Source organism: Lissotriton vulgaris, chromosome 3_1 (assembly GCF_964263255.1).
Source record: "Lissotriton vulgaris chromosome 3_1, aLisVul1.2, whole genome shotgun sequence".
NCBI classification, from domain to species: domain Eukaryota; kingdom Metazoa; phylum Chordata; class Amphibia; order Caudata; family Salamandridae; genus Lissotriton; species Lissotriton vulgaris.
In genome coordinates, this window is record NC_141689.1 from 1078549853 (window position 1) to 1078575963 (window position 26111).

The following is a 26111-nucleotide window of genomic DNA, read 5'->3' on the forward strand; positions in this document are numbered from 1 at the left end:
TCGAAAATACATTCCTGTCTAGTAGTTTAGGAAAACATCCTTCCAGCTGCAGAGCAAAGGGCCCGGCCTCACTGTCTCCATGCAAGTAATTCATAGCTCCTGTTACCATGGTAGGCCCATGCCCCCTCGCATCTCATGTAGACACGTAGACGCATATGCATGCACTAGCAGTCAGTATAGAATAGCCTTTTGCCCGAGAGACCTTTCCTTCCAGATAATACAGTTCCTTAAACACAAGATATTAGATACGATTTGGGATTAGGTTGTTCTGACACCCCAGACTTCTGTCTCCTCATGTAAGGCTAAATGTCAAGTCCCCTTCACCCTCCAATTACACGTCAATTACACGTCATACTGCTGCGCGCGCATCTCTGCCATATATTTCTGCTGACACTGCAGGATTCTCTTATGGATCCACCCACCTATGACATCACATAATGACGTTTCTAGTACATGCCCTCATGCACGCCTATTGTAACGCCTCTTTCATTACGTATGTGTATTCTTATCTCTCCTCTCAGCTGTTACGCCTCCTGCATCTGTCTTTACTGTAATGCATTGACTATATATATGATAACTTGTCAATAAAGTGTTGTCTATCCTTTCCCGAGCCTTCGTGGCAACGGAATACGATTTGCCATGGTTCGAACCATATAACCAATTCCTTTTTAAGGAATAAAACCCCTTTTAAAACCTCAAATACCACGGATCATGCCTCTTATTTTTGACTGAGTTATTCTTATTGAACTTTACCGCATAAATTAAGTATAGGTAATTTAAATTTACCACACCCCTACCGCAACCAGAGCGGGTAAGAAATTCCGACGTCCAAAGGAACCCCTGCACCCGACACTCCACGGCCTTGTGGGCCCAACACAGCGGTGCCTAACTATCCCTCAACATCCCAACTTACCTCTTGAAGTGGTGGTCACTCCTGGAAGGTCCTCATCCCCGAGCCTGCAGTGTTTCTTTGTCCCGGAGAAATCCCATTGAAATCAACAGGGCACCCAACTGCAAAACTGCACCCTGCACCCGGCTGCCCTAGCGTCGCTGAGGGTTCCCCTTTGGTGCTAACCAGGTCCCCAACGTGCCCTGAGCTTAACCCTAGGAGCTTTGCTCCCACAACCCTGTGGCCTGCCTGCCATCCGCCACTAACCGGAGTCCCCCTATCCCCCATTGGATAACATTGGGCCTCAACACTCTACACCCCGCCGCCCGAGTGCCGCGGAAGATGCAACAACAGTGCATCACTGACCCTGGGAGACCCCCGAGTCTAACCCCAGAACCCTAACTCAAAAGACCGGTTACTTACCTTCAAACCGATAACACATTTTTCATCATAGGGTAACATTGAAACTTTTTCTCCCAAAAAGTTTCCAAGTGTCGACTTTTGAAAACTGAAAATATTCCTTAAAAATCACCTGTATAACAAAAACGATTTCCCTCAATTGTTTTCAGGAAGTGTCCCAGTGCTGAATCTAGGTATCCAGCACTGAATAAGAAAAATAACAATAAAGTACTTTACCTGCACATTGAATTTCCTTCCATAGGATAACATTGGTGCTTTTATCTGAAAAAGTTTCTGAGTGTCAGCTTTTGAAATATTCTTTAAAAATCGTACAAACTACAAAAACGTAATTACATTAATATAGACAGTGGGGGGGATCATGAAAATTAAGTGTGGGCCAAAAATCCGTTCCGCTCGCGGAATTTGCGGATTTTCGGCAATTCCGCGATCCGTGAATCGCGCGAAATTGCCGAAAAATCCGCAAATCCGCTCGCTGCCCGAGTTGAAGTTGCTTACTTCTAAGTTGCAACTTCAAGTCTGGCAGCTTGCTGGCGCCATTCTAAAATGGTTACAAAGTTAGCTTCAACTCGGGCACCTGCCTTAACTCTGTAAGTGCTTCCTGTGTGCCAAAAATTAAACCTCAACAGGAAGCGCTTACAGATATAAATAAAGCAGGTGCCCGAGTTGAAGCTCAAATTCAGTAACGTTTTAATCAGCCCAAAACATTAGTGAGCATGGTCGAGGCTGGGCAAGTGTGTTTTAACGCCATATCTGCCGTCGGAAATTAGCAGTAATATTCGAGGGAGGTCTTTGAATCCCTGAGTTTCTCGAGGGCAACCCCAGTGTAGTTCCTGTGACCAGGAGGCTACTTTCTCCTCACCTGCTGCCCTAATCGGTCTCTGACCTTATACACAAGCGGCATGTGACACGCATAGAAGCCCCGCACCACACACTAGCGGTATCAAACGTCTTCCCGCCCTTTCCCAATCCCAACTATGATGGACAGCTCACTCAAGGGACCTCGGTGCATTTTGGCGCGGTGGCAAGTTACAGGCACACATGGTCAGTGGAGACAAATCTTCTGGCCCTTTACGCAGCTGCAGTGTAGGAAAAACATTATCATTTACCCAACGAGGTAGCACTTACTGATTAGCCAGTAGAAAGTACTCCAGTTGAGTAGAGGTATTGCACAAAACGGTGGCATCTTCGTGGAAAACTATGCAGGGCAGGATTCATTCTGGCACGAGGCTCCTGTCACAAAAATTAAACCTCAACAGGAAGCACTTACAGATATAAATAAATCAGGTGCCGGAGTTGAAGCTCAAATTCAGTAACATTTTAATCAGCCCAAAACATTAGTAAGCTCTGTCGAGGCTGGGCAAGTGTGGTTTAACCCCATATCTGCTGTCGGAAATTAGCAGTAATACTCGAGGGAGGTCTTTGAATCCCTGAGTTTATCAAGCGCAACCCTGTGTAGTTCCTGTGACCAGGAGGCTGCTTTCTCCTCACCTGCTGCCCTGCTCGCTCTCTGACCTTATACACAAGAGGCATGTGAACACGCATAGAAGGCCCGGACCACACACTAGCGGTATCAAACGTATTCCCGCCCTTTCCCAACTATGATGGACAGCTCACTCAAGGGACCTCGGCGCCTTTTGGCGCGGTGGCAAAGTTACAGGCACACATGGTCAGTGGAGACAAATCTTCTGGCCCTTTACGCAGCTGCACTGTAGGAAAAGCACTATACATTAATCCAACGAGGTAGCACTTACTGATTAGCCAGTAGAAAGAACTCCAGTTGAGTAGATGGAAATCGCAAAAAAATCCGCGAGTTTGCGGGAAAATCCGCGAATTCGCAGACTTTTTTTGTGATTTCGCGCAAATTTGCGGTCCGCAGATCCGCAAAATTCACCCATACTTAATGAAAATGCATAGAACAGCTACGTTCAAGCCAGCTGCCCCTGTTATTGAAATATATAAAGTTCAGGCCAGGGGGGCTACCTTATATGGGGCTGAACAGTGGGGGCACTGTAGGCTCTCTAACCTCATGAAAATAGAACTTAATTTCATGAGGCAATTATTGGGCCTCCCTCGTAGCACCCCCTTAGTCCCCCTCCATATGGATTTGGGTTTGCAACCCATTGATGAAGAGATCGCCATAAGGCCTATTACATTCTGGTGTAGGCTTTGGACGACACCAGAGTTGTCTTGCTACAGAGCTGAACTCATGGAGGTCCAATCTAGCCTAATTAATAAGAAAATACCGTGGCTTAACCACATAAGGGATCTCTGGACTAAGATAGGTAGGCAGGACCTTTGGAAAACGCCCGAGTTAGCGTGCCCACTAATAGCCAGGCTAGATCTTGTGCAGCTTTATAGGCACCATAATCTAATAACCCTCCAAGAAAGGGCCACCGGTGGCCTGCTGACACTAGAGTTTCTCCAAGTAAAGGCCGAATACAGAAAAGAACAGTGCCTGGATGTGATCTACCCCCCTCTGGCTAGGAAACTCTACATCCAATTTAGAATGGGGACCCTTCCACTAATGACGCTCACCAGTAAATGGGACATAGAAAACAAGGAAGAATGCCCGGTGTGTAAATATAGGGTAGAGTCTGAAATTCATGTGTTTTTTCTCTGCCCTGCATATTCTGTATCACGCAAACGATGGTTCACCCCAATATGCAGAAACCTAGGGTTCAGGCACTGTCAAGAAGCCTATAGGATATTAAAATACGACACCCATCCCCCTATTGTTTTTGCTGTTTCGCGCTTCCGGAATGGTATGTGGCATAAGCGCAGGGGCTTTTTGAAGTGACTGTGTGGAGAGTTTTATCTATGTCCCTTTTTAACAAATTCATCTAGGTTTACTTAATGGGGACATTTGCACTACTTCTCAATTTTACTATTCATCTTATCCCAGTAATTACCAGCCCTAAATTATTTTACAATTGTTTTTATTCGATTTTAGGACAATGGTCAGCCATTATTTTTATACTGTAACAAATGTAGATATATGATTGTACTGTCTACCGTTATTAATTTTTTTACTCTTTCTCTTTGTTGGTTTATGATTGTAATAATGCACTTTTATGGTCCGAGTTGGCCGAAATAAAGTTATTAACTGACTTACTGTAATTACTTACCTGTTTTAAGTAGATGTCCCAGTGCTGAACATAGGAGTCCAGCACTGGATTACAAAAGTAACGCAAAAATAACTTACCTGCTAAGTGAATTTCCTCCCATAGGATAACATTGGTGATTCTATGTGAAAAAGTTTCTAAGTGTCAACTTTTGAAATACAATAACATTCCTTAAAAATCGTACCTCTAACCAAAACGCTTTTACTCACCTGTTTTCAGGAAATGTCCCAGGACTGAATCCAGTATCCAGTCCTGTGGTAGCAAAAGTAATCTGAAAAGTAATGAACTGCATTTTACTTAAAAAGCCCATTCAGTTGAATGTACTATACCGCTAATGTGTTGCAAACTGCTTTCTTAAAACTGTAATCAAAACCAGTACAGGTTACACTGCTATTTTGAACTGTGTTCATACAAGTAATTTTCTACTGAAAAGTATTTTTATGCGTAACTGTATCAGGCTTGCTTGGTTCTAGAAATAAAACAACAGAATATTTTTTTATACAAAACAATTGGCCTAGAGTTCAGTTCTTGAACGTGTGAGACCATTTGCTGGCTGTGTACATCAAATGCTTTACAGCACTGTCCTCTGATACTGCCTTACTGCTCGGCCAAGCTACCACTTTAGAGAGCAAGGTCATATCTAACTTTAACCTCTGCCAAACCTCTGGGGACTGTGGGGACTGTGCACACTATATTCAGAGCCACTTTCTTACAAAGAGCAATTCAGGATCTTTTATTTTACAATGTATGAGAAATAGCCCTTCAACAATCATGGCATTTGAAGTCAATGAAGCCTCACTGTGGTACTCTGAACAAGTTATAGATACCTTCCATAAAGGGAAATTTTATCTGAGTTTAAAAAGTGCATATGCGCCCAGTTTAAATCATATGTTGCAGAACCTGTCGCAGAGAATCACAATTGTCAGGTGCACCAGTATTTGCATGGAAAGCTATGCCAGTGGCCAGAGTTAGCACATTGTGCACTGGCTATTTTGGCATTACCTGTCTCAAGTGCCAATGTTGAGAGGGCCTTTTCACAGATAAAAGTTTAGATGAGAAGCAAAGAGCAAGCTTGCATGACCAAAGACTCCCTGAAGAAGTATTGTATGGTGTACTATGATAAGTTTGATTTGTAAATATGCATTTGGACCTTATTTATACTGTATGTACACTATCTATATGCCATGAACTATCAGTTCAGAAAGCAAGCAATAATAAAAGCAAAAAGTTTCATAAACACCGGAAAAACACTGTTTCTCTTGTTTTTAATGGCGTGAAAATGTGTACCCACTGATAACCAGTTTTTTAAGGTATTGAAATCACTTGAAAACACTGAAAAAACCCCACCAGAATTTACAAAAAAATAGAAACTGAAAACAGGAAAGCCTAACAGTGAATGTGGTATGGTGAGCTCAAGCTTATATTTCATAGTTGTGACCAGGGAAAGTCGTACATGCTTTCTTGTGTGCTCGGACGTAGTCTGAATAAAAATGGTCTCTTGAAAAATTAGATTAAGCTTAAGTAAATTTTGGAGTGAACAGTAATAAACATGGATGTAATATTGTCTAGGTTTGTGACCTTTCAAACAAGCTTGTGAACTTTCAAACAAAGAGAACTGATGTCTAATCCCTGCTTCAAAACAGGATCTCGGTTTACCTGAATTAGCTTATTTGCCTATATTTGGAGTAATTAGAAGTAGGGTAACTCCTAGTACCAAATACTAGATTAACAAGCTTTGCCAATGCAAATAGGTCTGGCATTGGCGACCACCGTTTTGGTAATTATTGTCATGTTTTGTCATGGTTTTTGCAAAACATTATTATTCAAGAAGCTACAGGGCTTTCATCCATCTAAAAGAAAAAAATTGGCTCAGGACAAACATGTTTGGGAAAGCAGAGACCAGAGAGGTGCAGCTGGGAAGAGGGAAGGAGTCAGTGCAATTTGGAACCCTTAACGTAGCCCTCCAATGAACCGACCACCCTTCCCTCACAAACCTAAATCACTCAGTGCGAGATAGAGTTCTTTTTGGTGATCCCTCACTCCCACTCCCTAAAAAGAGATCCTATAGTTAAAGCACTTACCTTCCCATTCTTCTCTGTCCTCCAAGAGTAAAATCGAGAGAAGACCCAAGGAACCCAGAAGAGAAGAAAAAGGATAAGACATATAATCCCTATGAACAAAAGCATAACCTAAAAGAAAAAAAGGAGAATAAAACCAAGAGCAATAACAACCCCTTTGCCGAGACACTTCTGGAATCACCCTGGTGGGACTCGGAGTCCCAGGGTGCAACGCCCTTACAAGCCACACCAGGGAGGTGTGACCAATGTGCTTTAGAGCACAGCCTCGATTCCCCGCGCTGCGGGACGTGCGCGGGACACGCCTGTTAGAGCCTGGGCCAAGGGTGGGCCCGTAGGAGGCTGGGCTGGGTCCACTCTCTTGGCTTTTATATTTGACGTGAGTTTGGACCTTGTCCCTGACGGAGCTAACACCGACTCCTGTTCTTACTTGTTCCCCCTAATGTCAACACCAGTTAACAAGTTGAATGGACATAGGAGCTGTGAGAAGGTATTGTGCTGGAATTTAATACAAGAAAGTGCTATAAGGCAGAACGCTAAGGTTGGACTGGCTGGGACAATTACAAAGGTCAACAATTACATATCGTATTTCACTTTCCCTTTTGTGTTTCCTCTCCCTTCTTTTCATCTATGTTTTTAAGCAAGTGTACTCCCCTTGGTTGAACACCTTACAAAGAAAATAGACCAAATCCTTATACACAAGGTAGTAATACCCTTATAAAGCATGGGGAAATGAAAGGGAACAGAGGCATCCATGGGTCAGGGCAAAACACCTAAACTAAAAAGAAAAGGTGTGGGTGGGAATTGTACAATATGTTATGTTATGTTATCTAGATTTGTATAGCGTGCAGTTGCCCCAGCAAAGAGGCGTCCCGGCTGGCAGCATCAAAATAATGGACTTAGGAGTCAGAACAGTAAGACGCCAGAGGCAGTAAAGAAGACCGAAAAAGACCAGACTGAAGGAAAGAGGAAGGTTTTGATAGCTTTCCTAAAGTCCAGCAGACGTTCCAACCTGCGGATCTGAAGAGGCAAGGAATTTCATAACTTGGCTGCCAAGCAGCAAAAGGAGCGACCCCGAGCCCGAAGGCATTTCACACGGGGAACACTAACCAGGTGTTGCCCCAAGGAGCGCAGCTGACGCTTAGGAACATACGGAGTGAGCAGGTTAGTTAGCAGGCGAGGCAAGCTATAAGATCTTAAAAGATAGACTCAGCGTCTTAAATTGAATGCGCTTAGCCATAGGTAGCCGATGCAGTCTCCGGATAGCACCAGCAGAGGGGCAGGTCCGCAGGAGTCCCAGCAAGGTTCTGGCGGCAGCGTTCAGAACACGCTGGAACCGCAGAACTTCAGCCTGGTTGGCCCCAAGCAAAAGAGAGAACTGGCATAGTCTAGTCTAGATAAAATAGCTGAATGAACAATCAGCTGGCGCGTGGACAGATCAAAGAACTTCAAAAGGGGCTTAAGACCCCGAAGGAGGCCAAAGCAAGTGCGGGCAGTTTTTTTAGTATGATCTTGAAAACCAAGAGAGGACTCCATGTGGGGGTGCTACCAAGAGCGTTCGGCCACCATTGTTCACTCCACAAGCTCGAGTTCTTCCCCACTAACAGAACCTCTGTTTTGCTAGCGTTCAGCTGCAGGCAATTTATTGTCATCCATTCTGCAACGGCAGCCAGGCCACTTCTAAACCTAGAGGCATCCGATGTAGAAGCATCTGCCAGGGCCACCACCAGCTGCGTATCATCTGCATACGAGACCATGGTGAGGCCCCAGTGCCTAGCAACCGCTGCAAGAGGCTGAACATACAAGTTAAACAGTAAGGGGCTTAGAGCAGAGCCCTGAGGCACCCCCTGATTGATCGATAGAATGATGGAATAGCAGACTAGACACCCTTATATAAGAGTTCCAGACAATGCTAGAGGGAGCGACAAGGAAACAGAAGGTACCATCCAAAGAAAAAATGACTTCGTTTTATACAAGGCTGGCAGTACATCACCAACTGGCACCAGCGCATTGAAGATATGTCATAGTGCATGCAGCACAGACAGCAAGTCAACAGAGCACTCTAACGCAACTGGTGGCATTGACTAAATTACAAAAAACACCTAATGACTCCACACATGGGTTGGAGCTAGTAAAGAGCCCGGGCAAAGAACCTATAGATCATACTACAAACATCACAGGCATAGGGGGAAACACAGGAATAGTCCACGCAAATGGACCTGCTCCCCTAGACGAGAAAAATCCTGACATGCTACCTCTGAGGGTGCAAGGAGCCATTCCAGCTGCACACGCAAAGCGCCGGTAGTGGCCAAAGAGACAACACAGCCCACTAACGGATGCAAATGCACTGACAAAATTGGGGAGATACAGACATTAGCTGAGAAGTACATACCCTAGTCAAAAGTAGAGAATTTAAAAACCGTAGTAAATTCCCTGAAGATGGAACTGGCAGCCACCGTTGCAGTGCATGCAACTAATCCATATGTAGGACACATAGAACCATCAATACGATCGGTAAAACCGCCAATTGAACACAAAGTAGTAGCTAACCCAATACCTAACAGATCGCAAAATAACCCTTAACATAATATGACTTCTGAGAGATCTAGAGGGGAGGAACTGGCCCAATGGTACAGGGAGAATAGGCCAGGTAACACAAGCAATAGCATGAATAAGGTAAGATATCCAGAATGAGCCCATATATCTGGCCAACACAGTCCTATGAATGGACACACCTAATCCAGAGAGGCGCCACAAGAATGCCCCATGACAACCAAGCACGCCTCCCTGCATGAGAATGCAATACGAGGGTGATAAACCCACATTAGTTCACAGCGATGGACCACAAAAGAGGGAAATAGGCCAGAGAATCTACTTAACTAAGGTACCCAAAATTCCCACAGGAGCTAGGGAGGACGAAGACTCACTTAAAAATAAAACCATCCATTGGATTAGACACAAGCGACAATGCTTGTCACTTCAGATATAAGAAGGGCGGAGCGCTTGTAGGGTGGAAATGAAAGTCTAGATACAATTCAGCTAATGGCCGCCAACATAGAAATAGTACAGGGATTAATTGCGATGGATCTGAGTACAAGCGGGGTGACCCTGCGCTCTAAACTGTACAGTCCACTCAACACCTCAGCACAACGAATAAGGCGCAAACCATGTTCTGCTAATGAAGAATCACATGGCCAGATAACATCTGACCTTGAATTAGTAGATTGGCTGAGTATGGTATAACAGGCAAACTTGAGAATAGATAAGCAATCATATCAGGAAGGGAAACACAGGGGCAGCACAATCTCGAATGAGGAAGCGGCATGTGGGCATTTAACACAGAACATAGTAAATGATGAAACAAAAGGAATCAGAGATGAAGAACCAAACCCAGAAGGATCTACTAAAACCCATATAGTACTGATAAAAGGACACACACGTTTAGCCTTAGTTTCATGGAATGTTGCTGGTTTAAAATAAAAATTAGAGGATCCAGACTGGCATAACTACATTGAGAAATTTGATCTCTGCCTCTTCCAGGAGAAATGACTATTGACACCCCCATTCAACTTAGGATATAAAACATACTACAAAAACACTATCCCATCACATAGAGGCAGAGCCTCAGGGGGGCTCGTAATTTTGGTCAAAATAACCGTGGGAATAGGCACTATCATTTATACTCTAGACTCCCCTGATATACTTGCAGTACATCTAGACACAAAAATTTACAATAAAACAAATATGTATGTATTTAATGTCTACAATAGACCCACTAGGCACAATTTAAACTCCCAGATTTTTGATTAATAGGTATCGCCCTGGACTCTGTAAATCCACCTGACACAGCAATCATATGCAGTGATTTCAGTTGCACATACAAACCATTAAATGGCTTAGAAATGCTAACGGAGGAAGAGGATTTGGCCAAGGGCCTGCCCAAGCCAGAAGCCGGACTGTCAAAACCGTGTACTAATGCTGATGTACAGATAATGCAGTTCACTATCGAACGCAACTTAAGGGCATGCAATGGAAGGGTGTCCAATAATGGGAGACAAAATTGCACCCTAAATACATTCAAGCAGGGTAGTTCACAATCCAGAATAAACTACATGATTCACAGCATTCACAGCTGGAGCAGGATCTTGATCTTTAAGATAGACTTACGAGACGACAGTGACCATAGTCCCCTTTGCCTAGAAGTAACAGGCTACGAAACATGGAAGCAGCTTTCTAAAATAAGCATGCCAAAAGCCCAGACTATAATAGGAAACAGCCTTAGAGTGGATAAATGGCCCAGTATTACAGATAACATAGAGACTATGACCAATATCTATAAGGCATTCACTGAGATAGTAGGCCCCTTTGCAGAAACAAGTGGAACCTCAGCAACTGCAATTGCAATGCACCAACTGTTGATCATAAAGCTAGAACTCGTTCTCACCGGAGTTGCAAGAGAGAAGCATAAGCAAAACCATAAGACGATATCAAAAGACTATCCTTGGTATACCTCTGCTTGCAGGAAAGACAAAAAATCCTTACTTGAGAAAACAAAACAAGGAAATGTCCAATCAATAAGGAGAGCTAGGGATTACCATAGGAAAATACTGGCCATCGTAAAAAATAAATGGGAGGAAGCCAGTTGGATGGATCTCCCCCAGGCTGCAAAAAACAACAACAAGCAGAATTTTTAAACAGTTGCGCTTAGTGGCAAGGACCAAGTAGCGCATACTAAGCACCACCTGGATCCTGTAGCCTGGACTGAACATTTCCCCAACCTATATTCAGGTTATCAGTCTACCACCATTGAATACCATGGACCCGAAAACTGCAAGGGATATGGGATTCACTTTACCCTAGAAGAATTTGCTCATGCGATAGATACCATCAAGCTGGGAACAGCCCCATGATTAGATAGACTTCCTGGAGATGTTTTTAAACATGACAAAAAGGTATGGGTCGCATATGTTAATTTGGTCTGTAGTGCTACAGCTTCAGGTGCTCCAATACCGGCCACATGGAGAGGGGCTGAAATTGTGCCTATTCATAAAAAAGGCAGCAAACAAACACCAGAGAACTACAGGCCAATAAGCCTAATGGATGTACTACAAAAAATATATGCAAGACAACTTTTAAATAGGCTAAACTAATGGATAGATGACAACAACATATTATGCCCATATCAAGCAAGATTTAGAGCCCGTACAAGTACGATAGACCAAGTCTTTAGGCTCCTGTTCATCATTTGGAAATACACCAAGATAAAGGGAGGCCATATTAATATAGCATTTGTAGATTTAAGGGCAGCATTCGATCTAGCACCCAGAGGTCTACTGTGGGACTCACTGCAAAAACAAAAGGTACCTGCAGTCCAGCTAGATCAGATGGCAAGGCTGCATCATGATAATTATGCAAGAGTTCAATGGGGTATGAATGGCAAGCTTACTTAACCAATCCCTATAGCCAGAGGAGTGAGACAGGGATGCGTGCTCGCGCACACCCTGTTCTCTATCTATATTAATGACGTGGTTGATTATTTAAAAACATCTAAAAATGATTCCCCAAAGCTCAGTGAGAACATGGTCCCAGTACTATTATTTGCAGACGACACTATCCTGATTTCCCAGATGCAGAAGGGCTTGCAAACTTTATTGGATGATTTTAACATGTACTGCAGTCTAAAAGGCCTAGAAAAAAATATTTGGGAAAACAAAGTATATGGCCATAAACCCCCACAAGGACTACAGAACCAATCTTAGGGTGAATAATTGGAAACTGGAGAATGTCCAAAACTTCATCTATTTGAGTATACCACTCGATTCCAAGTTGGCATGGAAATCATAGATAAATCACTCTGCACTGGCACTCGCACAGAGGTCCGGGGCTATTGTTAAGAAGTATAGCCTATCCTCAAGTAATCAAACGACACCAGCTCTACATATTAAGCAAATAGCAAATGGGGAGAATAAGTTTGTGAGGAGAATCTTGGAGTTACCCCTGGCAACACCAATTACCCTAATGTTTCACGATTTACATCTTAAAAACGGATAGGGCAAATTGCACCTCTACGCACGCTGCTTTACTGGATAGGGCTATGGAGAACGCTAGAACCAGCGGCCTATAGAGAAGGCATCAAAGAACCCCTAGCTATCAATAGATGCCTAACTTTTCCCTGGCTTAGATTTGTTAAGAAATAGTTGACAGAACTTGGTCTCTGCTCATAATGGACAGAGCCACACAAGTTAGCACAAAGTTGTAAGAACATGCTGAATAAACATACTGTAGTTGTAGCACTACAGACCTAAAAACACTTAATCGAGACCCTAATTTGTGCAGATTAACAATGCAATTTCTTAATGTTAAACCTAAACCATGTTTTGAAGAGTTCCTTGACAATATCCAGCCGCATCTGGCAAGAATCTTGTACTTGAAATTAAGGTACGATGTTCTCCAGATCAAAAGCTATACCACAACTTGGGGAACTCAGGGAGAACGAACTTGCACTTTAGGCCTTACTGAAAACACTGCGCATTTCCTCTTCTTTTGCCCAGCGTACTATAGGGCAAGAATGAAATGGACCTGTCTTTTGTGCAATAGGCCGGGATTTAGGAAGCATCAAGAGGCCTTAAAGGTTTTGAAATATTACACAGCACCGTATGTAATATTTTCTACATCTAAATTCCTGCTTACAGTAGGGTTTATACGAAGAAAGAAGGGGCTAAAGCTGTGATGTTACAGTAAACAATGCATTCCCTTGTTTGGAATTTGCACTATGAAGGATGTTACTTTTATTGTAAATACTCTATCGTTTTATATTGTTTTTAACAATCTTACATACGACAGCAGGATGGTGTCTAGATTGTAACATTATAATGAATAGCACGCTCTCCTCACGATGGACTTTGTACTGAGACCGAAGATAGTTTTATCGTGATACTGTATATGTGGTTCAACTGATCTTAGATACTAATGATTTTAAATTGTCCACTTTTACTGACCAGAAATTATGGCTTTCTAAAGATTTAATGATAATATCAAGGACTGGCATTTCCTTGGCTAAAACCTAAATAATATTTCCACTTATGTTTATAATATAGTTGATTGTGGACTATTTGAAAATATTATTTTATTGTGAAACTTTTATGGCTTATAGTCGAAATAAAGTATTTAAAAAGAACAAGGAAGGTAGAAAAGAAGAAGGAAGAGAGATACGAACAAAAAGTAAGAAAGAAAGAGTAAAGGCAATAAGAAAAAAAAGGAAAGCAAAAATAGAAAAAGAAAAAAGAATGAAGGCAAGAAATAAAGAGGGGAAAAAGGAAAGAAAAAATAAGAAAGAATGAAGGGAGGATAAAAGAAAGAAGGAAGGGAGAAGAAAGAAAACTGAAAAGAAAGAAGAAAGTAGGATAAAGGAAGAAGGAAGAAAGAAACAAGAAAAGGGAGAAGGGAAGAAAGAAAAAGGAACAACCGAGGTAAGAAAGAAGGAAGGAAATAAAACGGGGAAAGAAAGGAGGAAGAAAAAAATGGGGAAAGAAAGAAGGCAAGAAAGAGGAAAAGAGAGACAACAGGAAAGAAAGAGATAGAAAAAGAAAGAAACAAAGAAAGAAACAAACAAATAAAGAAACAAAAATAGAAAACAGACAGGGCTGGAAAGATAGAGCAAACTCATGAGCTTTTATTCAGAGTTTGTGTGAGCTGCTTCGTTTTTAGGACGCACATCAGCGTGCATGCCTGCCTTCAAAACCTGCTGTAATGACTCTATGGAGTGTAATCCTGCCTGCTGCTTGCAATTGGTTCACTCTTGCGCCGCTTTTATTTCCTGGCTCCTTATTGGTTAGCGCTCTGATACATCATTACCGGTTTTATGCGAGGAGCACTGGCCTAATACAATTTCCTTACGTAAGTGTTATGTGTTCTTTGGGGACTACTTGTTTATTTAATTTCACACTAGTGTGTGGCACAGAGCACTTTCACTTTCGTATAGCTGCAGCCCGCTTTGGTTTGTAAATGCATGGCACACTTTCAGTTTGGGTATGGCTGCCGGCAGCTTTTGTTTCCATCTCCACGGCACGTTTTCACATTAGGTGTTGTTTCTGGATGCATTTTTTTGTTTATGAATTTCAGGGTGGCACAGTGCACTTTAACTTTAGTATGGTTGCCGCCTGCTTTTGTTTCCTTCTCCACGGCTCGCGGGTGCTGCTGGCTCTGCCCGTAAACTGGAGGCTGGTCTGCCTGGTGTATTGCCCCTCACAGAGTCTGCTCCACCGCCGAGACCAAGGACTCGAGCAGTTTCTGGTTTGCAACTTTAATGACAGCGAGGGTATGTGTTTTAAGTTTCTCGCTATTTCTTCTCTCAAGCCTGTGAGGCACAAATATCAGACCGTGGGCTGCTGATCTGCACAAACCATGGTAAAACAGTTTTTTTTGTCAAACTCCTACCTTATCCGAGAGCGAGGCGTGTATAATATTTTAAATGTCTTTGCAGAGAGCCACTGTTTTTTGAGTTTCAATTTATAATTTTCTTGATTTTCATCTGAAAATTTCGAGTCACAGTTTCGGAAAATATACTTTCATACATCAAGACCCAATTTGGCATGCTAACAAGAGCACTATTCCCCCATTCTACCCAAGCTAGTCCTCTGTGGCAGTTGCCATCTTTGATCACAGACCACAGGTAGAGCAAACTGGGAAACCTCGAGCGGCACGTGCACACCGAACATTGCATTGCAGCGGTACTCCCAAGAAGCCAACATTTAGAAAGGGAGAGCTCTATAACACAGCTCTAAAACACCTCCTTAGTGATATTAATATTGAGGAATGTGAACATCTGCAGTGCAGAGGCCCCAGACAAATAGGACATTAGCCATAAACCCTTTGCTGAAATCAGCTTGTCTGGTGATGGGAAGATTAAGTTAAGGGAAAGTGGGTCTTTGCCCCCATGTTTACTGTGGCTTGGGTCCCAGACCTAAACTTCGTACATGCCATGCATGTGCTTTCTGATCGAGGCTTTTGGTCGGTGGGCTTGCTCTTTTGGTGTTCCGTCTCCTGTAGGTCTCTATTCTGCCTACCTCTGGGCTGTTTGGCGCTTCTGCTTCACCTGCAACTCGGTTAGATTAAACCCTTACAGATTCCTGTTGGTTAGCAGAATGTGTTGGTGAGGAAGAATGAGAGAGTTAGGAAAGGGCATGTGGTGGAAAGTTGTGATGTATATTATATTTGGAAAGAGAGGCAGGCTCAGTAAATCTGTGTTGGTAGGTGGTGAATGCCAAACTTCTCAGCAGTTGTGTCCTTTCATTATCACACTGCATAAGATGATAGTCATTCTGTCTCTGAGTATAATAATACTTTGAAAAAGTGTTCAACAGAGTGCAATGGAACGTTCTTTTTGCAATTCTGAACAAATTTGCGATCCCAGTTGAATTCTGCCAGGTGGTGAGAAACCTGTACCACTATGCTAAAGCTTCTATAATTATCAATAGGAACACGGCTGGCCTAATATCCATTAGCCGGGGGATGCGTCAAGGCTGTCCCTTATCTCCCGTGCTATTTTCCCTATTCATACAGCCTCTGGCATGTGGATCCACTAAACTCAAACTATTTGCAGACGATATGGCTCTCTATCTAGCAGCAGATAGAGATAATATAGCGAGAGCTTCTGCCAAAATAAGGGATTTTTCAGATATCGGGGGATATAAAATAAATCATTTTAATCTGAGGTGCTAATTTTTCATTGTTCCTTAGATATTCTGCCCTGCAATTCAGAAACACTGTTCAACAACTAGGTCGATAAGGTACCTTGGGGATTTTTGTGACCACCCTACTTGAGGACTTTTATCTGCTATATTTTATTCCCACATTAAATAAAACATGTAATTTGTTTAAACAATGGGAAAATATCCCTATAACAATTATGGGACAAGTTGCTCTCATTAAGATGAATGTTCTCCTGTTATTTTTATTTCTGTTTTCCAATATAATGATTAAGGTTCCCAAATCCTTCTTCAACTCTGTTTATTCAGAATTTAGGCAATTTATTTGGCATGCAAAAATAACAAGAATGACAATACAAGTGCTACAATTAGAAGTGAAAGATCGAGGCTTTGCCCTACCGGATCTACAGCTATACTATCAAGCCTTGCTTATTAATTGGTTGAACTATAATAATTCAGGGGACTTGCTTGATGCCAATTTCTTTCTTACCCAAATGCTCAAGGAATCCGAGATTGGCCTTGCTCCTTTCCCACACATACCTAAACTTCCCAAAACGTCACACTATAAGATCCCTAGAGTTATCATTTTCAATTTAAAAAAAAATCAGAATGGGATCCTGTGGCTCTATCCCTAGATGAAACTAGAGGGATGTATTCCTCTGGAGCTCCAATGTTCTCCTCAGATCTGCGACCAGTGGGAAAAGTTGGGGTCTCATGTATTACAAGACTTCTATAAAATCGAGAATTTTTTATCCTGGCAGGAAGTTTTAAATATTAAGAGTAATATAAACAGGCTCCTGATGATTAGTAATGCAAGGATTAAGCAGTTTTTACTTAGGTTTAATCAGCACAGAAGACCGTGATGTCACACTCCTTGGAAAGGCACATTTTGTATCAAGAATTAAAGGGCTAGGCAATTGGTAATGAATATTTAAATCTGTGGAGAATAAGCAGGTGGTTTCAGAACATCTGGAGAGAGTGGGCTCTGCTACGGGCTGTAGCTTTAATCTTCAGCAATAGCGGAATTACAACAAAATGAGCTGCAAGACAGTAAGAGCTGCTAATTTAAGAAGGATGGCATGGTTCAGTAAATGGACGATCTACTATACCCCTGATAGACTTCATAAAATGTTTCCCACAGTCAATCCTAGAAGCTTTAGATATGGACTAGCAACCAGGGATTGGGTGCATGTAGCCACTTAACGGACTTCTGGCAAGATGACTTTTCAGAAATTAGTACAAAATTTGTGATTAACCTGCTCCCTGGTCCTTTAGCCGATTCATTTCCATTGAACATTAGTAGCAAGATCACTTATTATAGTTAATTGGAAATCCAAGGTGATCCTGACCATTTCCCAATGGTTTACTAAAATGCAAAGAGTTTTCAAGCGGGAAACCATCTATGCAAAAAGGGTAGACTCCGTTGCCAAACTTAACAGAATATGCCTGAACTGGAAGTGAACTATTTTAGCGATTGGCACACTATAAGTTATGAATCGGCCAGGTTTAATGTAGGTACTTGCTCTTAGAAGAAAAAGATGATAATTCTCTCCTAAGCACTGTACTATTAGATATGCATGCATGCTTAGGTACCACGATTTCGGCCTTATAATTTCCGATTTTTGTATGCAAGTTTGTGAAAACCCATCCTTTGCTCTTCTTTTTTAGAAGAAATAACGGAAAAACTATCTCAGCACCTTATTATTGAGAATCAGATATGCAAATATGTTTTATTTGTATAAGTGAAATATATCAGGTTATATGTACCTTTTTCTATGCTGAACTAAATAGAATATGGCAGAACTGGAAATGAACTAGTTTAGCAATTGCATATGATAATGTATACTTCAGCCAGGGTAAACTTGGGTATTTTCGTGATTTCAAAGAATACCTTTCATAATGTTAATATCTAATTATCTATTCTTATTATGAGCTTGGCATTATACTGGAGGTGAACTATTTTAGCAATTGGCATATGATAACGTGAGGTTTGATTTAGGTATTTTACCAACTGCAATGAATTCTGTTTGTACTGCTAATATCTAATTTTATTATGAACTTGGCACTTTATTGATGATACTACTTACATTCTTAATGAAAATGTAGTTCTTTACGTGGCGTAAGAGTCCCTCGAAGTCAGGGCAAGGTATGCTTTTAAAAGACTAAGATGATAATTCTATCATATGCATTTGAACTATTTGTTCACTTTATGGAACATCTATCCCTTGCTCTTTTTTTTAGAATGGGAAACTTATCTCAAGCTCTTTAATAATGGGAATCAGATATGCAATTATGTTTTATCAGCAGAAATGTAATATACTAGGTTTTATGTCCTTCTTCAATGTACTTTGAATTCTCTACGCACTGATTATTTTTTACTAGCTTGACGATGAATTTTGGACTGTGTACTATTACAATTGCATTATACTGGTTTCTTTTTTATTTTCTTTATTTATGTCTGTATGGCTACATACATTAAATACAATTAAAAAAAAAAGAAAAAAAGCCTAACCATGTTATCACTAATAATCTGCTGCTTATTCTACAGACTGTGGTTGCAGTTTCCTCAAGTGAAAGTGGAGAAGCCAGCAGGTTGAGAAACATTCTGTGCCTGATTCACATGTTGGTAAGTAACATGTGGTGCTCTTGTGATTTGGGTGTGACCACAATTTAACAGACACTTGAAGTCATGAATTGTTGCCTGAAGAAAGTTTATGGGGTTATGTAATAGAAAGCCATAAATACGCTTTAAGACATATAAAGCAACATTTGATTGTGTTATAAAAAGAAAATAGGGCTTCCTTTTTGGGGGTTTTTCTTAAGCAGCTCTAGTCATCATTCCTTGAAGTAGGATAGTGCCCACAGGAAGTGAGAGCGAACAGACCTATCAAGTTGCATGGTCCCAGCTTGAGTCACACAATATTGGCTTTCTTCACACGGTCACATGGTGAAGAGACAATTTCACACAGTGGCAGGAATGACAAGCTGGAAACCCTTCCACTGAGGGAGTTTCCATCTCATCTTTGGTGGCTCTATGTAGTCGATGTCCATTAAAGAGTGTGAAAAAAATGCAGCGGTATCAGTTGCAGCCGGAGAAGCTTTTGATTAGACGGGGGGGGGGCTTGGAGGGGCTGGTGGAAGCAGGGGGCAGAAGTGCCACTCAGGCAGTTCTTTGTGTGATGTCTAGCCCATTTAAGACCAACCTTCTCAGGCACTGAGAAAAATATTAAGTTGGCATGCCTGTGATCATGTGGTAATACTCCATGGGTAGTGTGGTAATACAGCACAATTTCCTTCTTCTGCACTGCAAAACATGGAATATTGAATTTTTTCCTTAACAAAAATGTTACTGGTTGAAATTTGTGACGGGGAAAAAGTCCAAGTACAGACAAAATTTGGGCATAACTTAAAATCCTGAAGGACACAAAACCCTGCTTGCACCCAAGTTGGTATTTCTATGTTACTCATATTAAGAGCGTCTGTAAGGCTTTGGTTTATAAATGATCACAATGCTGTAAGCCTTTTTATGGAGGCAACTTTATTTGAATGTAGCATACGAGTACCTTCCTTCAGTACACTTAGATTAATTCTTTATTAAAATAAACAATTATAATCTGTTATAGCAGGTATTTCTGACGTCCACAGGTTAAACTGAATTGCATTTAGGTGCTATTACACATTCAAAGAGTAAACCGCTCTTCCCCAAACAAAAACCCCATACTGTTATCTTCACCCCAGAATACGAATAGAAAGGATCATTCGACGTCTTGAACAGAGAGAATATTCTCCAACTTCTATGTACAAAACCAACATTAAAAGGTATACGTTCGGGGGGCGTGGCTTGAAGGGCGACGATGGCGGACGTGGCTCTGTAGAGCTCCCGCCGGCCCGACCTTTATCCTTGTGCACTTATCCTTCCCCAAACCCGTGTTAGCCATCTACACATCGGCGGAGGCTGCTGGAGCTGGGGGGCACCCTCCGGTGGTGCTTTTGTGTCACCCGATCGCCAACGAGGGTCCCTGTCTGCGGCGAAGCCTGCTGGGCCTACTGACCACGAGTGAGGCCGGGGCCTCGATTTTGGTGGGACCCGGACTGCGGGCGCCGGACCTCGGGCGCAGATCATCGGCGGGTCCAGGGGCTCCGGAGGACACTTCCGCTGCGGAGCGAGGTGCAGACGGGGCATTATTCTGCCAGGTGCCGCTCTATGAACACAGCTGGGGGCCGCACGGAGGAGGCACTGCTGAGGGGCCCTGTGGATCCCGGTATCGTCTGGACAACCGAGGTCAGTGTGGCGGCGGATTGAGGGCCTCGGCGCCGCGTTCAATCTTGTTGTGGTGAGCCCTGTGAGGTGGTTGGCCCGGGGCCCTGACCCGCGCCACCGTTGGGGGCGCCTCGTCCCCCCCGCATTGAGGACAGTGCAGCCCGTGCTGTTTCGGCGCCTACTCAGACCCGGGAGAGGGGGCCCGGTCCGGGTGCCAGGCTGTACTCGCTGCCCGCGGAGGTGGGGTGCTCAGTGCCCGCGGGATACCGGAGGGGCCCCGTGACTGTGAAGAGCCGGACCGGCTGCCCCATTTGCTACTGGGGGCTCTGGACACTGTTAGGAGCCGTTGGCTGTGGACGGGGGCAGCTGTGGAGGTAGACAGATCCGGTGAGGAATCCCAGGTCCCTGGCCTTACCCTGAGTGGCGGCTGGTCTGAGGCGTCGGAGGAGGGGAGACTGCCGGGACACGGAGAGGCCCCATACAACTGCCCGAACAATGACCAGAGGTGGAGGTGGCACGGGCTCCGCCAAGCAGGGGCCGATTGATAAGTTCACCGGGCCCAGTGGAAGGTCGGGGACTGCCGGGGGGGGCCAGAATGCCGGGCCGGACATCGCGGCGCTAATGGCGGCCATCACACAATCCAGGGACATGTTAGATGCCAAGATTGGTGCGGTGGGGGCCGATGTCATGCTCCTGCGCCAAGACCTTCGCAACGCTGTCGCCCGCATCACGGAAACCGAGACCAGGATCACAGGAGTGGAAGGTGATGTCGGTGAGCTGAAACGAAAGGTGGTGGAGATGGAGAGAATCCAGAAGGGACTGGCCCTTCGCGTGGAGGATGCGGAAGGGCGCGCAAGACGAAATAACCTGCGTTTCGTGGGCTTTCCGGAAGATTGCGAGAAAGGGCCCATGGACGCCTTCCTGACGGAGTGGCTGGAGAGCTGGCTCCCCCCGGACGCTTTGTCGCGCTGCTTCGTGGTGGAGCGAGCCCATCGGGCGTTGACGCAGAAGCCGCCGGCGGGGGAAAGGCCTCGGCCGGTCATTGCGAAAATCCTTAACTTCCACGACAGGGACACTATCCTCCGGGAGGCAAGGGCCAAAGAGACATTGCTGTTCGACAACCACAGAATCATGATTTTCCCGGATTACACCAGACTGGTACAGCAGCAGCGGCACTCCTTCCTAGCTGCGAAGGCTAAGCTGCGCGGCCTGAAGATCCAGTACTCATTACTTTATCCAGCCCGGCTTCGTGTGGTCTTCAACTCTAAAACGCATTTCTTCGACTCCCCGGAGGACGTTTTCAAGTGGACGGACGAGACGGTCAGAATTCGCCCGAACCCCCAGCCGGGTCTGAGTTCTGGGCCATCGCGTGGATCATCTCAGGAGCGGACCGATTCCGCCGGAAGGGGTAAACGATCTCGGAAGTCCCGCTCACGACGGCGTTCCCTGTCCAGGGGTGGCCCGCTGAGCGAGACGCAGCCTGATACCGACCAATCCGGAAAAGAAAACTGACTATAGTGGGCATTCATCTTTCACTGCTTTGCCCGGCTCCACCGATGGATTCTGTTGGGGGCCCTGTCCGGAGACTAGAACGGCGAAGCGGACGACGACCGGTGCAGTATGACCTGGGCCATGGTGGGGCTTGAGGGCCTCCTGATGGGTGGCGTCTGACTTTCATGCTCCTCATGTGCTTTGGATGCTTGGTACATTGGGGTTTGGGGTGCTTTCTTATGGGCTGCCTGTTCCTCCCGCGACTGGGGGGTGGCCCTAAGGGAACGGCTCTGATAGTTGGGGGGGGTATTGTTGGGATCCATTGGTATGGTGGGTTTTAGGCGCTCTGTTTTGGGTCTGAAACTCCCCATGCCGCGACAGGTACTTCAATGTTTTATGAGGTATAGGGTTGGGGGGTGGGGAAGTTGGCTGTTCGGGGGACGGGGCGGGTGGTTTGGGACTGGGGGGGTGGTGGGCGTTCTTCAGGGGGTGCACGTGAATGTTGCTGATTTGGCTTGTATGGTATGGGTGGCCTGGACTGGGCTCTGGAGCCCTCGGAGACTTGCTAACTGTGACTATGGCTGACACTTCAGGGCAAGAACTTCCTAATGACTCTATGCGCATAGTGAGCTGGAATGTCCGGGGAATGTTGGACAAAATAAAACGTGGGGCGGTGCTGCGCTGGGGTAAACGACACGCAGCAGATGTGATGCTCCTTCAAGAAACTCACATGTTAGGCACGAAGACCCTAAGCTTGCAGAGATTTGGATTCCACCAGGTGTTCCATGCTGGGTTCTCCAGGGGCTCGAGGGGGGTGGCTATCCTCATCCATAGGCGGCTGTCCTACACGCACGAGCGTCACTGGCTCGATCCTCAGGGTCGGTATGTGTTTGTGAAGGGGACGATTGGCTCGGAGCCGGTGGTGTTTGGCTGTGTGTATGCCCCCCCCCCTCTGCAGTGGTCCCTGGCGGAGAAACTGTTTGACATATGGGCTGAGATCCCCGACTCCCTGGCTGTGATCGGTGGCGACTGGAATGATGTGGTGGATGTGGGCCTAGACAGGCAGAGTGCGCGGGGGTTGGCGGTAGCTGCTTCCCCTACGAAGCTGAAAGCAATGATTGATGGACTGGGTTGGGCGGATGCCTGGAGACACTTGCATGCCAGAGCGCGTGAATACACATATGTATCGGCTGTGCACGGCTCCTTCTCCCGGCTGGACTGTGTGTTCGTGCCGGGGGCCTTCCTGGACAGGGTGAAGGGAGCTGCGATTAGGCCTCGGGGGCTGTCGGATCACTCCCCGGTTGCGGTGCAGGTCGACTTGCGCAAGTCCCGCCGGCCGTTTCGGTGGAGGATGTCCTCGTGGCACCTACAGCGAGTGGAATACACACAGCATATGCGTGGTGCGATCGCCCATTACTGGCAGGAGAATTTAACGGAGGGAGTTGACGCGGTGACTGTGTGGGAAGCCATGAAGCCCGCTATACGAGGCATAGACATTGCTTGGTGTGCAGCGACCCGTCGCGCTCGCCAGGAGGCCATTGCTGCGGCGGCTGACCGGGTGGACGTTCTAGAGGGACAGTGCCGGGGAGGGGGAGATGACCAGGCGGTACGACTGCTTCTGCAGGCGCAGCACTCCTACGCCTCGGTACTGTTGGACGAAGCTCGCCAAGCGTGGCTAGCCACGCGGAGCAGGGTCTACCAATGGGGGGATAAATCCTGCACCATGCTCCATAGGCTCTGCCAACACACTTTACAACCGATCACCTTACCTGGCCTTACTGACGAGGAGGGGAACGCGATAACTGACCCTGGGACCTTAGCGGCGAGCTTTGCGCGATACTATGCAACGCAGTATGCCCCTCGTGAGTGTCTCCAACCGGAGGCGATCGCTGAGTTCCTTGTGGAGGTTCCCCCCCGGACGGTCTCGGACGAGGCGCGGGAGGCCCTTGACCTCCCCCTGACGGCGGAGGAACTGGGGGACGCGCTGGGCCAGCTTAATGTGGGCAAGGCGCCGGGACCGAGTGGGTTTCCCAGTGAATTTTATAAGAAATTCCACCTGCAGCTTGGGCCACACTATAGACGGGCATTGGAGCTGGCGCGGGAGCGGGGCAGCCTGCCGCCGGACTGGCGTCAGGCCGAAATCGTGGTTTTTCAGAAGCCAGGTAGGCCCCCCGATAGTCACGAATCCTATCGCCCCATTTCCTTGATCAACTTCGAGGCCAAACTGCTAGCCAAGGCCCTGGCTAACCGTCTGCTCCCGTACATCGCAGATCTGGTGCACCCGGATCAGGCAGGCTTTATACCGCACCGGGCGACGCGACACAATATTAGGCGTGCACAGGCGGCGGTGGACGCAGTGGGGGCGACCGGGGATCGGGCGGCTTTGCTCCTAGCAGACATTGATAGGGCGTTCGACTCAGTCAGTTGGACTTACCTCTTTGCCCTTCTACCGCTTCTCAACTTGGGGCCGGTATTCGTCTCCTACGTGAGGCTGCTGTATACAAATATTACCGCCTCGGTGCGCATCTCTGGAGCGATCTCAGAGAGGTTCCCGATCGCTAGGGGTACCCGACAGGGTTGCCCCCTCTCCCCCTACCTCTTCGCTCTGGCCATGGAGCCACTGGCCGCAAGGGTGCGCCTCGATGCCCAATATCGTGGCTTTGTGTGGGGAACGGGCTTCACAGACCGCATTGCATTATATGCGGATGATGTCCTTTTCTTTATGACCGATCTTCCACGCTCTGGCCCCCGGATACTAGATATGATGCAAGTGTTCGGAGAGGCTTCGGGACTTCATCTCAACCCACGTAAATCGACCTTATGGGTCCTGGGCGATGAGCCAGAGACGTACCCTTGGGCCTCGGCCTTACAGGTAGTGGTCGGCGGCCTGAAATATCTAGGTGTCTTCCTATCGGAGTCTGCTGTGGTCGCGTGGGAGCGCAACGTGCTGCCGGTGTGGGATAAGGTCCAATCGGATGTCAAGGTCTGGTCTCGCATGCCCCTCAATATATATGGCAGATCTGCCATCTTTAAGATGGTTGCCCTGCCCCGGCTCCTTTACCAACTACAGAACCACCCGTACAAGATCGACCCGCAGTGGTTCCGTCGCGTAAACTCCACGCTTGGCCGGTTTCTGTGGGCGGGGGGTGCCTCTAGAGTAGCGCTGCGGACTTGCTTCCTTTCCACCTATTGCGGCGGTCTGGCAACCTCTGATCTCCTTTCATACTACCAGGCTTCCCATCTACTGGTACTCAACGAGTGGTGGTATGGCGACCACAGCGACCCAGCGTACGCGTTGGAACACTTTTTAATGGGCAATGCCACGCTGCATACTCTGTTGTACTCGGCAAGACGGAGAAGGATGCTGCCGCGGGTCACCCAGGTGGTGTTCGCGATTTGGAGGCAGGCACTGCGCCGAATGGGTTGGTGGGGCAGACTGACGGCCGAAACTCCGTTGTGGAATAACGGCCGGCTTCCGGCGCTGGCCTCGTTGTCGGGGTTTGGTGGCTGGGACGCCATTGGGATTTCCTCCCTCGGCCATGTGCTCGCCGGGACCACCCTCAAATCCTTCCAGGATCTCAGATCCGAATTCAATATGCCCGCATCCCAATTCTTCAGATATTTACAATTTCGCCATGCGCTTGCGCCGAGTCTAGTAGGACTGGATCAGCTCCCTGAATTCAGTCCGGTGGAGGCCAAGCTCTTCATGGGGGACCTAGGTGATAAGAAGGTCTCAAAAATCTACCAGACGCTGGTTACCCACTGCTCTTCCTCGCTCCTGTCCCTGAAGGCCTCCTGGGAGACGGATGTTGGCCCTTTGGATGAGGATGACTGGAGGGAGGCGCTTGAATCCCCCCGTGGGGCTGCCATTGCTGTGCGTCTCAGGTTCATACAATTTAAATACTTACATAGGGCGTACTTCACCCGGGAGAGACTGTGGAGGGCGGGCCTCATTGCCACTCCGGAATGCTTGCGCTGTGGAGCTGAGAGGGGGACGTTGTTGCATACAGTGTGGTCCTGTGTGGGTCTGACTCGCTTTTGGAATGGGGTGTGGAACTGTCTATCGGATGTGCTAGGGTGGGATCTCCCCCGTACACCCAGATTGGGCCTCCTCCATGTTCTCGAAAATGTCGGGGGTAACATATA

The 26111-nt window shown here is 46.0% G+C and overlaps 1 protein-coding gene across 1 annotated transcript in view; it reads left to right on the forward strand.

Annotated features, from left to right (window-relative positions):
• LOC147727431 (uncharacterized) overlaps window positions 1–26111 on the forward strand; it is a 99839-nt gene that overhangs the window by 43815 nt on the left and 29913 nt on the right. Inside the window, exon 3 of the mRNA XM_086963115.1 lies at window positions 18762–18839. Within this exon, the coding sequence (XP_086819241.1) occupies window positions 18762–18839 (78 nt within the window). The remainder of the gene's footprint in view (window positions 1–18761; window positions 18840–26111) is intronic.